General features: G+C 43.5%; 1 protein-coding gene across 1 annotated transcript; it reads right to left on the bottom strand.

Moving 5' to 3' along the window:
• Nucleotides 1–11,303: 11,303 nt before the first annotated feature.
• On the bottom strand, nucleotides 11,304–14,862 carry LOC128902802 (relaxin-3-like). The gene is made up of 2 exons (XM_054186405.1): nucleotides 14,533–14,862; nucleotides 11,304–12,201 (listed from the first exon to the last, which is right to left on the bottom strand). The coding sequence occupies exons 1-2, from the start codon at nucleotides 14,768–14,770 to the stop codon at nucleotides 11,834–11,836; spliced, it is 606 nt and encodes a 201-aa protein (XP_054042380.1). The 5' UTR covers nucleotides 14,771–14,862; the 3' UTR covers nucleotides 11,304–11,833.
• Between the last annotated feature and the right edge of the window lie 281 nt (nucleotides 14,863–15,143).

The raw sequence follows: 15,143 nt of genomic DNA, 5'->3' as shown, positions 1-15,143 counted from the left end.
ACTTTTGGATCTCTCCAAAACACATTTTTATTCAAATTATCATCTTTACCTTGCTTTCTTTTGTCTGTGTTGTCAGACCTTCAAATTGCATGGTTGAACAGAGAGGAAGACGTCAAACATACTTTGCTTGCGCTACAAACGACGGAATGGAAAACATAAAATTTTCAGTCAATCCTGGGTCTTCAACTAGTGCATCTGTGGAGATAAACCTGATTATAGAGATAAGAGATCTCAAAGAAATTGTTTCTTTTTAACGATATGCAATAATAAGAATGTAATTACGTCAGATGACTTCAATAAATACACCTACCACCTTGTAAAAGACTCTCAGAAGAACTGGAAATGTGAGAACTAAAAGCTGGATTAAGTATGCTGGAAGGAAAAAGGATATTATTGCAGAGTTGTATCAGGATTGCTGCAAGTCAGACTACCTAAACAAGGATAGCAGAAAAATCCTCTCCGAGTCCAAAGTGTGTGATCAGTGTATATTTTAGGTACATACAATCAGTTTTAGCTGGGTGGTGCATGATTGGATGCTACATGGTGGGAGAAAATTAAGATGTTATTTCATTCCCTCTGTAATACAGCTGCCACCATATTACTGATTTCTTAAAAAGAAAAAAGAATCCTACAAATGTAATAGCTATTAGTGATTTTGCTTTGCTGCTGTAATCATGACTACTGTTTTACTAAACCTAGACAACTCGTTTTAACTTTAGTCTTTATATATGCATAAAAAATTTTAGAAAGCTTTTGTAAAACTTTTTTAAGAAATTAAGCATTAACAAATCAGATATTTAAATTAGTTAAATATAACTGAGTATATAGCTCAAATGTATTGCAATTCATTTAAAATTGCAGTTATTTCCCCCCAACAAGAACTCCAGTTAGCAATCATCTTGTGTGTTACTGAGTACATCTAACCTGAACGATGAAACAACAAAAGCTAAACAATTACATCAAGAGGAGTTGAAAAGAACAGCTATTAAATGTGGATGCTAGATGCGTTGCCTGAGCTACAGCCGATTGAGCTCTAATCAGATCAATGGGCTTTTCTAACTATGTCATTAAAAACTCTGAGTCAGGCCACTATAAGAAGTGGCTTCTCCTCAGAAATACTGATCTATCAATTAAAAAGGTGAATCAAACTTAACATCTAGCCCATGTAACAGCAGATTCCGTATAGGACGTGTGAAGCTTACAATTAAGTACATGCAGGTTCTTACCTCTGAATGGACCTCTGAAAAGGCCTGGAATAAAATCTAATGTTAAACCTAAGCTTGGCTTCAGCCTTCAACAGAAGAGCATCTGATGTAAGGACATAAATCCTTCTATTCGCTTAGCCAAAGATATTACTATTTAAAAGGATATTTTGATAGCAAATGAAAAAAAAAAAAAGACTAAAAGAACTTCTCCATTAAGGACCAAACAGGTTGCAATCCCACTGCAAACTGAATTACTAAATGGGGGCAGAAAAGTTTCGCAAATCTTTCAGAAATCACAGGAGAATTCCCAAAGTGAGAGAAAATTCCTTAGATACGAGGACTGTCAAATGGCTTTTAAAGGAACTGGCCTAAGTTTCTTTTCAGTATAAATGTATAGTTTAGACTAATGGACAGGGAGATTGAATCAGGTGATCATAATCAAGTCCTTTTATCGTACCACATACCACTTACTAAGTATCCCAAAATGATAGTTTTCTGCTATTTATAAAAAAGTCATAATTGTAAGATCCTGGGAAAGGGATTAGGGGTTGTTTATATCTTTGCAGATCTACCTCTCCTGCCATATTGAAGTCGTTCTTGATAAATATTTATCCAATATCCAGTGAGGATCCCACAACCTGTACGGGAAGTCTATTCCAGTGATCACTTTGCCTTGCTCTTAAGAAGTCTTTTCAGATTCTAAAATATATTTCTATAGGCTAAACACATTGCTCTTTGTCTTACACTGACTTTGTAAAATTTCTGTCTTTCATCTTTACTGCTACCTTTATGTAGCCGAAGACTTCTGCAAGTTCTTTCCTCAGCCTTTGCTCTGTATTAAAGAACTGCTATTTCTACATTCTTTCTTTAGAAGCCATATTTTCTATATCTTTGATAATTCTTGTTAATGTCTTACAGACTTCTTCCTTCCTGAATCGTGGTGTCCCAAACTGGGCATGGTACCGCAGGCCTTATTTATTCCCACATCTCTTTCTTACAGTTAAGATTCTCATTTGTATATCTCTGTATGATGTTTGCCTGGTTTTATAATGTGATATTGTTATCTCATTCTGTGATCATCTACAACTCCAGATTCTTCTGTATAGACAGACACCTCTTCTATTTATGTTTTTGATTATTCCTTAGTTTAGGAAATAATTTCCCTAATTTTTAAGATCAGTCTGAACTCCTCCACCATAATTCCAGCCCCTTCCTTCTTAATGCCATCTGCAAATTCCTCTGCATGTTTTGTCTAGTTCTTTCTGCATCTTCATTGTCTCTCTTCCTTCTTGCAAGGAACTAATGAAGATGTCAAATAGTATCGGACCAAAGAGAGGATGCTCTGAACTCAGTTTGGTCTGTCTCTGCTCCTTGACAGCACACCTTCGATAAATGCCTGGAACCTCACACTAAGAGGGTGCGACAGCACTCCTCTTATTAATAGTTTAGTTCAGTTTGTGTTACCTTGTCTTATTCGCAAGGATTGTCAGTTTTGATGCCAAGATGTATAACGTCTTACCTAGCCACAAGATTTGATTTTTGTTTCTTATTTTTAAATCCATGATGGTTGTTCTTCATCATCTTCTAAGTACCTGCATGTTGTTTATTTGACTGTTTGCTACATTTCCTCTTGCCCCCTGAATTACAGTCAGACTGACTGATCTGTAACTCTCTGTCCACTTATTAAAGAGTTTATATATATTTTTTTTCCTACTACCTGAAAACTTTCTTGTCCTCTTTGAATTCCCACAGGTTGGGAATGTCAATGATTCTGTGGTCATAGCCTGGGCAGGGTGCAAACACCCACCTTAACAAGCTGTCTGTAAATTGTTCTTTCCTGAGCTGAGATGGACACACTTGAGCCCCAGCCATACCCTGGCTCAGGCTGACTGAGGGGCAACCGGCTCCGTGCCCTGGGGTGAAGCTGCGAGGTAGAAAGCTCCTGGGTCATGTATGAGGGAGTGAAGATGCCTCCGAAAAATATTTCCAAAGGTGGTTTCAAAACCCGGAAGCGCAAGATAACCACTGTACAGAACAAGACACCAGAGCTAAACTGAAGACATCTATCTTGTCTATGTTACCTACAAATATTACCACCCGGATGGGCCCAGCTTGAGCTCTCCCTGAGTCGCAGCTGGCCTGCGCGCCAGGCAGCTCTCCCCTCCCACAGGGGCACCTCTCAGGATCTGAGATGCCTTACCTGAGACCCTTCCGTACCCCAGACGGAGCGATCCCCTACCTACGACAGATCCTCTGCAAGTGACTGATGGCATGCTGAATTGATACTAATGAAATACTACTAATCCCTATAGCTATTGAATATTATTGTAAACATTGTACAGATAATTCCATTAGGCATAAACCGTTGTCCAAGTCTGAGACTAAGGTTGGACTCAGCTGCATCTAGGTTCCATAAGGAGTTTAGAAAGCAAGGGGGTCCGCTCTGAACCTTGTGACTCAAGGGGAGGGTCTTCCCTGCTCTTTGCATCTCCTGACTCTGTGTGAATCACTTTAACTCAATTCTAACTCAATTTTCCTTTGTATGTTTCTTCCATGAGTAATTAATAAGGTAAACCTTGCCATCAAACTTACTGAACCTTGCCAAACCACTGTTAAACTTTGTTAAATTCCATGAAATTTATTGAATTCTGTCAAATTATTATTTTACCTCAATAAAATGTATTCTCTCTTTCAAGTGAGGAGCCTTCCACTCGTCTGCGACATTAGCCTAGTATCAGTTCTCAGCCCTAGATCACCAGTGCAGTTGTGCTGGTCGATTGCACTTGGTAACTTCAGTAAATACTGGAGCATGGGGGGAGACATTGGGTTTTTATCTTTTTTACTTCTCTATGTCATGATTTGTTTTAACGCTCCTTTCTTTCCTAGAAATGATGACTATATGATGGTCATTCTTTCTTATGATGCCCACCATGTCCACATTCTCAGCCAGATCTGTGGCAGTGGTTGTAATTAAATAGCACATTGCACTCCAGTTGGTCTCTCCATCTTCTGCAGAGTGCTTCAACACCTTTCCAGAATTTTCTGGATACCCCGTGTACTTCTGTATTGCTTCATCGTCAGAACGATAATTGAAATTTCCCATTAGTATGAAGTGTTTATGCTTTTGTTAAGTCCTTTGGTCACTCAGTGAAAGGCTCATCTCCATTATCTTCTTTATTTACAGCCTACCATAGTCCCCTACATGACAGCAATATTGCTTTTACTGGGAAATATTTACTCCCTCAAGCCTCTGTTAGCCCTTCTGGACTAAAGAATAAGTATATTCATCCTTGAAATAGCCTTTTAGTCCTAGCTATCCTCCTGAACAGACCACACTTGTCTCTATGAACTGTCCAACCGAATCTCTATTGCGCCAATTAAGACATGATTTTGAATATGATTTAAGACATCTAGCTATTCCTGTTTCCTATCCTCTTGCATTACTACGTAATAAACTCATTCTAGTATGTGTGTACATACACATATATTCTAGTTATCTATTAATATATAATGAACAATAGCATATAATGAATATATAATGAACTAAGAGGTTTTTTTTACCTCTCTCGATACCACATCAGGAAAATACTTCCTTCCACATCTAAGTCTTTATACTGATTGCCATCTTGTATGTGACTCCTGGGTTCATGTCCTTTCTGCAGCCAGTCCCGGCTGCTCTCCTGCAGGGGAGATCCCAGGGAAATGCAGGTTGGTGGGACCTCGGCAGGGCTCCTGCCCCATACCCTGCCCACAGCAGGCTCAGCTGTGGGGTCAGACAAGGCTCCTCCAGGCATTACCCAGACAAGGCTTGAAAACTGCCCCAGGCTGGAGGCAGCACCACCTCTCTGCATCCTGGCCCCACTGCGGCCGTCCCCGTGGGCAAAAGGCTCCTTCTTACCTTGCGCCTGAGCCTCTGGTGTTTGGCTTTATCACCACCATCTCTCATCCTCTCGTCACGTACTGCTGGGAAAAGCTTGGCTCCTTGATGACCTCGTCATAGACAGCAGGGGGCCAATAACCTATTCAGGTCAACCAATTTAGTTTAGCTATAATCTAAGTTTATGGTTAAATTTAGGCTCAAAAAAAATAAAAAAGATATTATTGGATGCTGCAAGCCTGAAAGCCAGAATAGTTAAGCCAAGTTAGGAACACCAGTAAAAGTTCACTTACACACACTTCCATGCAAAAGGATTATGCTACAAGCAGCACGGGTGCTTTTTTTGAAGCCCAAGTTACTGTGATTTAACGAGGCTTGAATTTAGGTACACAGCTCTGACCATCGCTGGAGTCTATTTTTAATAGACTCTCTCCTCATTGATAATGATTTTTAGCTTCCAATATGTCCTTTCTGTGTGGCCTGCGACCCTATGCAAGCTCAAAACCAGCTCACTGGCAAATTTTGAGATGGATGCTTCTTCCTGAGTAAAGTTTTGGACAAGCTTGGACCCACAGTAAGAGAAAAAGCTTGTGCGTGCTTGAAGGTGGATTGACAAAGCTGTAATTACTGAGGGTGTGACAAAAAGAGAGTGTGAGGGGGACAGCAGAAAAATTGGAAGGCCTGCTTCATCATATAAATTTTGGAAAGATTCCCAGGAATTGCAGGGTAGTCTAAAAATCCGGAAAAGGGATGTGTGAACCTTGAAGGGTGAGGTTCCAATGAATAAAAAGTCCTCTCTGAGATGAGTGTATCTCTTTGAAGACATCTGCACTCTGCGTCTCTAAGAGGCACTGCAGACAAACAGCTGAGGGGACAGACAGGAAGGTGCATCTACACCAGCGCCAGGCTGGAAGTCATCTAAGTTTCTAAAAGCAAAGCTGAGAATCCTTCTCTTACAGGTGGATGAGTCTGCAAAGTCAAACCAAGGTTAAAAGTTAAATAAAATTTAGACTCACATCTGACTGGTTGCTGGACAGCTGGAACAATGAAGACGACTATGCCTTCTTCCATGACCTATTCACTTTCTGATTTAGATACATACACATGCACTCGTGTCTCTCTCTCATGCAGCACTCAATGAGAGCGGAAAAGACCCAAAAGACCTAGTGCTGAGAGACTTAGGATGAATGTTGGTAATGTAGGAAGTCTGACAAGGTGTAAAAAGTACCAGCCTTTCCTCTGAAGTGGAAGTGCAGCAATACTGCTGTAAACCTTAGGAGGTTCTGAAAAGTTACCCAGTTGTTCAGGTAACTTGGCCCACATTGTTCCTTGTATCAGGGCTGGAGGGATCTGCAGGGCGGATCTTCTCACCCCACATTGCAAGGTGTCTAGGTTGTTACCAGCCCGTTGTAGACACGTTGTAACACGTACCAACACGTTGTAGCCACGTGTAACTGAAAGACTCCAAGACCTCACACTTCAGCAGAACAGGAATGTTGACCTGCCTACTGAAGGCTCTGCCTCTCAGGAGCTCTGCGCGGAGGGAACAAGACTGCTGGGATCAAGGTGGCACCGCACTGGGGCACTCAGCCCAGTGTTGTGAGCTCAAATGAAAAAAGGGCAGGAGGAAAAAGCATATCATCACACTGGGTTGCTGCATGGGAAACACCTCAGGAGATTCCATCTCTTGGCACAGGGGCTGAAAGATGCAAAACTACAGAGGCAGAGAAGCACTTCAACAGTGGCCTTTGGTGCTGAGACTAGTTGCTGCTGAGCTCGATAACTTCTGCAGTGCCAGAAGCATATAGTCACACGTTGCTGACACAGGGAACAACTTCACGCTAGCACTCAATAAGCTACTGAAGAATGATACCAGGAGAGCTGACTCTGCCTTGGTGAGGCCGCACCTGGAGTACTGCGTCCAGTTCTGGGCTCCCCGGTTCAAGAGGGACAGGGAACTGCTGGAGAGGGTGCAGCAAAGGGCTACCAAGATGATTAGGGGACTGGAGCACCTCTCTTATGAGGAAAGGCTGAGGGATTTGGGTCTCTTCAGTCTGCAAAAAAGACGGCTGAGCAGGGACCTTATCAACACTTCTAAATACTTCAAGGGTGGGTGTCAGGAGGATGGGGCCAGGCTCTTTTCAGTGGTGCCCAGCGGCAGGACAAGAGGTCACAGGCACAAACTTGACCGTAGGGAGTTCCACCGAAACGTGAGGAGGAACTTCTTTACCCCGAGGGTGCCAAAGCACAGGAACAGGCTGCCCAGGGAGGCGGTGGAGTCTCCATCTCTGGAGACATTCAAAACCCACCTGGACGCAATCCTGGGCAACCTGCTCTAGGTGACCCTGCTCTGGCAGGCGGGTTGGACTAGATGATCTCCAGACGTCCCTTCCAGCCCCTACCATTTTGTGATTCTGTGAAACCAGGGTAACCCAGTTCTGATGCAGAGGCAGAAAGTGTGATCTTAGTGCATTTCGTTTTCAGTTTGTTTGGACAAAACAGCTCCTGAAGAGGCACTTCTCAGCGCCAGAAGGGATGCAGCACTTGCTGGCTGAGATGTCACAGGAACTGCAAGGACCTGAGTCTCAGGTCACACAGTGTAATCCAGAGAATTCAGAGGCACATCTTGCTGGGGCCTGTTTCGCGAGCCTGCTTGGAAGGGCAGCACCCGGAAGGTTTCAAAGCACCAAGGCTGGAAGCCAGGTTTTTGTTCTCATCTGAGTTTCTGTATGTGAGCGATAACGCTGCCTCACTCGGCTGTGTTAACAACGGCGTGCTCTTCAAGAGTCATACATCTGGCTTTACACACTTGAAGGTTAAAACATGAGAGTAGGCTGCAGCTGAGGAACTTTTAGCATTGCAAATCAAGCATAGGAAACTTCCAGGAAAAATGTAGCTAGCAGGGAGGTCAGGTGGAGGAAAAGAGGGTGATGCACCGCCATGGTTTAGCCCCAGCTGGCAGCAAAGAACCACGTGGTCTTTCACTCACTGTCCCCCACAGATGCGGTATTTGATACCAAGACCTGACCTCAAATGGGGTGGCACAAAGCAGTCAGAGTAACAGGCACATAACTGTTTGAGCTAAAATTCCAGGGAAAGGAGACAACAGCTTGGGTGTTTGTTCCCAAGAAACAGAAAAGCTGTGTGATGAAAAAAATTAATTTCACATGTGATGGCAAGGTGACACAAATGAGGAAAGGACCCTTATTCAGCCACTCGCTGATACCAGTGAGTGACTGCAGGGTGGCAGATGGGACACAAATCTGTCCAGGTTCTCTTCTGCTGAGTAGGCAAGCAGCTTGCGATTTCCGTTGGGTCTCTGCTGCCTGCTGGGCAGGAAAGATAGCAGTCTCAGAAAGTCTTCCAAAAACTCTGAGTGCTGACTCTAGGCCTGTCCCTGGCTTTGCCAGAATTTAGAAATAAAGCTTAACTTTTTCCTAGCAGCAGAGGTAAAAGAAAAAAAAAAAGAGAATAGTACATCTACTCCAGTAACTCAGAAATACAGTTTTTTTCCTGTATAGTTTTAAGAACTGGCAAATTAATCAACTGATGGAATAGGATGAGGCAGAGAAAGGAGCCGTGTCCTCTAGGTTGCTGGGGTTTGTCAGATGGTTGCCTGCAGCACTTTTAGCATTCTGCATATGGTGAAACTTCCACCTTATCGTCGCTGGAGGTACTTGGCTGTAGCCATATCACACCCTCCACATTGCTTAATGCTTTACATGAAGAGCTCTCTCAGGTTTAAATAAGGCAATGGCAGGGAACAGAGCTAGAAAACCTGTTGCACGTGCTGCTGTGGATTCTTCCCATGTCTTTGAGCATGGTTCCAGGAGTTCACAGTCAGACGTGAATCAGACTACACACGCAGTGCAAAAAAAATCCCCAAACCACCCAGAATAATAAACCTTCGCAGACGCAAATAGCAGTGATAATATGGGAATGTGCTAATGTATCATTTTGTATTCACAAACTCAAAATTACTGTTCAGAAGATGGCTCACACATCTTAATAGATACCGCAGAAACTGTATGCTTCCAGGAGATTAAGACTACATCAGTGGGACTGCAATTTCTGTAAGTAGCAAGTTACTGAAACAAGACTTTTCTCAATAGTTAACTGCTCTGTGAGTGACATGAGCGAAAAAAAGCTTTTTTTCTCATGAAGAGTGTTTCTGAACAGTTGTGATGGTAAGCGCAGTACGTTGCGTCGAGCAGCTGTGCTCATGTTTATGCTGCTGTCTACGTAGAGCCGTACTGCCAGAGCAGCTTTCAGCAGGGACAATGTCCTCCCAGGCAGATATTTGGGTCAATATGCCAACTCAGTAATTATTTCACATTTTGAGCTATCTGCTACAAAACCTGTTTGCTTCCCTCATGTAACTAGTCAGACACCTCATTTTACGTAAAAGGTTTGCTTCTGGTCTTAAAAAAAGGTGTGTTTGGACACTGAGTCATGTGAGCAGGAGCAGATTGCATCCTCTAGATCTGTTGCAATTGAGTGACACATAATTGTCACCTTTGGTTCCATTGCAAAGAAACCATTACAAAATATGGCCTACCCACACTGAAAACCTTAGTGGGCTTTGAAAATTCAATTTGCTTTAAAACAAAGAACACCTTTGCACACTCTGGTGCATACACTGAGTCAAATACTTCCTTACTCTAAAATACAGGTTGAATTTCAGTCTGTGCCATGTATTTGTGTCATGGATGACCTGCTAAAGCTGTTAACAGGCTATAACAAAGCCTATTAAGAAACCAGATGAAAACACAAATTTTAGCCTTTTTCTGGGTTACACATGCAGACGTATCTTGACTCATACCTCTGAAAAATGCCTGTTTATGTCAGATAAAGACCAATTTTTCTATTTATAATTCTGTCCCCGCGTGAAATAGTTCATCTTGAACACTAATTTCCACTTAAACTATTTATAGTTTTACCAATGTGTTACATCTGACAAGTTAAACTCCAGATTGTTCAGTTAAAGACTTCAGCTCACAAATTTAAGGTTTTAACTACAACTTTGTTTCACTCAGGATATCAGAAAGCCTGCTCACTATATATGCAAGCTGTGCACCCGGACAGACCGGTGCTACTGGAGCGAGCAAGCAAGCAGAATAAACACCATATTCGCCTTTCACAATATTTCTTATTGAAAGTTTTCTAAAAAAATCCAAACAATGCATACCAGCTAATTTTCAATTTCATGAAGGACAGCGTTTTCACATTTTCCCTTTTCTTAGCAATTCTATGTACCATTTACTCCCAAAGCCTACCATTCTCCTACAAAATCCTGATCTAAACTAGGAGTCTCCAAACCCAAAACTATTTGTGAGGTGAAGTTGCTGGAAGGTCAGCTATAGAAGTTTAGCCAGCCTGTTGCAAAGAAAACCATAGCAGAACCTTACAGAGCTTCCTTCACCCAGAGTGACAGAAAGCCACTACAACAACAGTGAAGGAGAAGATAACTCATTTCTTGCTAAACATTGTTGTTACAATGATGGAAGAGATGGGCTTTACAGCTGGAAGATAACAGCATTAATAGTGAATGCCCATTCTGCCCAGTCTCTACTGAATAAAATAGACATGGTTTAAAAGAATAAAAAGGATTGATATCTGCCTAATTGCTGGAATAACAATGATATTTTAGGAAAAGGGATAAAGAAGTGATGCAATAACTTCACTAAGCGGTAGTTCAATCAAAGGACACCTTTCAAAAGACAATGTGAAGAACAAAGCACCATCAGCCAAGGGAAACAACTGTGCAGTCTAAGCTCTAAGTATACTCTGAGTCAACTGCTGCTACAAAGCTAAATGAAGCTACCATAAAGGCCAATAACTTCATAAAGGTCAGAAATAAACAAAACCCTCAAGCTATCAAAAACATAGCTAGAAATAAAAATTGTTACAGCTGAGAAAAACAGCCAGGAAGGCAAAAAGCTTAGAAACTACCAAGATTAAATTAGCTATTTACAAATACAGCAGCAATTAGCAACTTAGAAATACAGACAAAGTAGTGTAAACCAGCATACCATAAGAACACACAGGAAGATGTCTGAGTGTCTGTAGAATAAGTGATTTGAAGCAAACCCAATGCTCTCACTTAGCAGCAGTAGGGAAAAAAAATGAGGAAGTAAGGTAAACAAGGAATAGTTAAAGTGTTAATATTTTACCCAGTAATAAGTCCACCCATGAATACGAAGACAAATTTAGGCTGCAAGTGTTGTATTGTGGTAAAGTTTTTAGAAAGACAATATCCATAAAACAATTCTGCAGTTATAAGGAAATGGAAAAAGTGTGTCCAAAATAATCAGCAAGCTGAGTCAGTGTTGAGTGGAGCTTTCTGTACAGCTTTGTACCATGAATCTCATTTCAAGAACATCGCTGGATGTTCTTCCCGTCAACAGCGAAAGAACAATTCAGTAACACTTAGTATAATTACACTTTAATGAAACATTGAAGTTCTTCCTAAAGTGTTACAAAGATATAATACATTTGTAATAGAAGTGTAAAGGCTCAAAATTAAAAGAAAAGACTTAGTAAAAAATATAGGCTAAAAGTTACTGCAGCAAAACAAAGTCATTACAGTTACACTTGTGCATTTTTTTTTTTTTTTTTTTAAAGAAAACCAGTAGTACTGACTGGTACAGAGACAAAATAAAATACAGTAAGAGTTTTCTTTCTCCATACAGTATTCAATCAAGTAGCACTGCAATGAACATTAATTTCATGCATGAGTTCAGAGAGAATTTTAAACTCTGCATATAGTACTTATTTCAGCTTTTGTACATCCCCATTTGCAACACATTCCTGCCAAACCCAGAGATTCCCGTTTTCTTCTGGGATACCTGGCCCAAAGATAACTGTTTGATCCCAGGGGGTTTGCAATTCCTGTTCCTCCCCTGTCCTTCTGAACAGCTTCCTCTACCTGGCGAACAAGTTCTTTGAAGTCATCCGCCACAGGTACATATTCATTATAGTCATTTAAACTATACAAGTCCTTGAACATCTCCCATCCAAGAAATGGGCTGCTTCTCTGCAGCTGCTCCACTTCAGGACCCAAAATTGATTGCAGCTTGAAGTTTCCCAGTAGGCTGTTACTTGCTGTTTGTGCAGAATCTGTTTAAAGAGAAGATTTTTTTTAAGTTCAGACTGTAGGAGTATCAAAAGCAGCACGTAGCTCTAAGCAGCAGCAATAAAAACCATTCAGTTAGTAATAAGCAAAGCACTGTTTTCTAGGAGGACTGTCAGTACTGCAGTGTCTCCACTCTGTGATTTACTTGTAACTTACTTTTAGGGGAATCTTTGTGTTTTAAAGGCTACACTCTCTGATAGACATGGAGAGTATATGGCTACAACCATGACTGAGGTGTAGACATCCTATCACAACTGCTGCAGTGTGTTACTGACACAGAAGTCTCAATATTTCTATAAAAACAAAAATTTGTTGTAAAGACATGTACCCAGAAACCACATAGAGTTATGCCATGTGGCTCATGAATTAGATAAGACGACTACTCTCCCATGCACCACCACACAAATTAGCATCATATGAAGATGAAATGTAGGGATGAAATACTGTATGTAAACTTCTTATACATTTTTCTATTGCTATTTTCAGTTGATGCTTTGCACTCATTTCTTTCATTTCTCAAGGCATAGCAGAGGCTTGCAGAATTTACTTAGAAACACACTTTGTCTCACTGACTGGAGTGTTCTCAAAAAAATCCAGCTCTACTTCCTTTCCCCTCATACCGTTTCTCTTGGTTTTACTTCTGTAAGGGAAGTAGTGCTGCTTACTTCAGCTAATGTGAACAAAACCAGCTCCTTCAGTTCTCAAGTTAAAAAAAAAAAAATCCCAATTAAGTGTTTGTCTTGTGGTCTTAATGCTGCTAATATGTTATTTTGTTTCAGAAAGCTGAAAGAACACAAGAACATCCAGTGAATGTTATATTTACTTTAGTATGGCTAATGAATGTAGAGAAGCTACTTTTCAGATAGAACAGCTGCCTGAATATGTACAAAAATAAAAGTGGTTGTAGCTACTTTACCAATTAGACAGTAACTGCTATTTAGTAGTCTTTTGGGGCAGTGAAGACTTAGTTACACAGCACAGTCTGGGGACCTCAGTGACTGATGCTCTCAGAAGCTACTGTTCATAAAAAGGAAACCAAAGTTTGCTGGGAAAGAACACAATCCCAGCAGAGGCTGTACACATGTCATTTGTTATAATTACAAAGGTAACTTAACTGCTACTCAACATATTGGGAAAAAACAAACAAGAAAAAACTCCCAAGAAATCCAAAATACCGCTTCATTAACTGACTGAGGTCCAATGTTATTTCATTAACAGTATGTTTAAGGAGGAAAAAAAAGATGTTCTTCTATTGCACATTTTAGCCACAATTCCAACTTTTGTCCTTGTTAGAAAACGTGGTTTTTTTTCCACTATTCAAACTATCAACATAAGCGAGAATCATTACTTAAAATTACTCTGCTACATTACTGTAGTTTGAGAACACAGCCAAAAAACCATCTGCTTACACTTTCCCAATACACTGAACTTGGAACACACAGCAGTAAAATTCTGAGGAGTACTTTACCCATTGACTGTTTCACCAAAGATGCCTAAAGCAGTTCTTGCTGTTTAAAGCATAACCTGAAGCACCAGAAAAGTCCCATCCATCCTCCAACGCGCCTACTCGTTTGTGCAGAGCAGCACAAGCGAGTGATAAAAACCCCAAAAGACTCCACACCCAATAACGCCCCTAGCACAGAGCCCAGACAGACGAGGAGCACAGCTTTAAAGCTCCTGGCAGAGAGGGAAAATTGAGCCGGGTCTTCCCAGCCGGCAGAGCCACCGAGTTTGGATGGGGAGCAAAGCCATAGCGAGAGGCGTTCCCTACCGCTTCCGAGGGAGCATCACACCTCCCTGCATGGCCAGGAAGGGGAAAAGAGAAAAAAGAAAAAAAAAAAAAAAAAAAAAAAAAGGTGTGATTTATTCTTCGTGAGTTTGTTGTTTTGTTTTTTTTTTTTTTAAAAGAGTTCAGTGAGCCTCGGCCGCCGGCAGGGCTGCTCAGCCCTGTGCGGAGCAATGTCTCCGAGCACACCGAAAACTTTGCAGCTTGCCCCGGCGACAGCCGGGTCTTTTTCTCCAAACGCGCGGGTTTCCCTTCGGAAGTCAGGCGAGACGCCGACCCGCGCGGGGAACGAGAGGGGAAGACGGGGACGTCGACGCTCCCATCGCCGCTCGGGGCGGGAGGAACAAGCCCGTCCCCACTCCCTCACTTTTCCCCGCCATTTCTCTTCACGGGACCTCTCCCGAGCGAGGCGAGGCGCCCGGAGAGTCCCCTCCGCCCCCGGGGTCGGCTGGGCAGCGCCGCCGCCCCAGAGCCGCCCGCGACAGGGCAGCCCGCTCCGGCGCGCCTCGCCCGTCCCCCGGACACTCACCGGCCGCGGGCGCCGGCTCCATCGCCAGCAGGGAGAGCCGCTTCCAGCGGGACCCACCGCAGGTGAAGATGACGGCGCGGATGAACTCCCGGCCGCACAGCTTTACCCCGTACCCGTCCCCTTCGCCCGCGGGGAGCGCGGCCGCCACCGCCGCTCCCCGGCCGCCGGGCTGCCCCGGCGGGGCCGTCGCGCAGATCAGCGCCGCCGCGGCGCAGAGGAGTTGCAGCTTGGCCCCCATGGCACTGCCCGCCCCGGACTCGTCCCGGTCCCGTCCCTGTCCCCGCGGCGGACCCACCGTCCCCCCAACCGCCGGCACTCGCGGCCCTCGAACCCAAGAGCCACCGCCCCGCGTGCCGCGCGCGCTGCCGCCGCCTGCCCGCCCTCCCGCCTTTTATGCGCTGAGGGCGGCGCTGAGTCACCGCCCCGGCCCCGGCGTCCGGGCCGCCTCGGGCAGCGCTCCGTCGTCCCTCTGCCCCCTTGGCTGCCGCCGCCGCTCCTCACGCCGCGGTGAGGGTGCACCCCGCCTTCCGCCTCCCCTCAGGCCAGCCGCCGGCTCCCCGCCGACCCGCAGCCATGCGGCAGGCCCTCCGCCCGGCTCTCCCTCCCCGTCC

This window comes from Rissa tridactyla, chromosome Z, assembly GCF_028500815.1.
Source record: "Rissa tridactyla isolate bRisTri1 chromosome Z, bRisTri1.patW.cur.20221130, whole genome shotgun sequence".
Lineage (NCBI taxonomy): Eukaryota > Metazoa > Chordata > Aves > Charadriiformes > Laridae > Rissa > Rissa tridactyla.
Note: the sequence above shows the minus strand (reverse complement) of the source record. Positions and strands in the feature narration are given on the sequence as shown.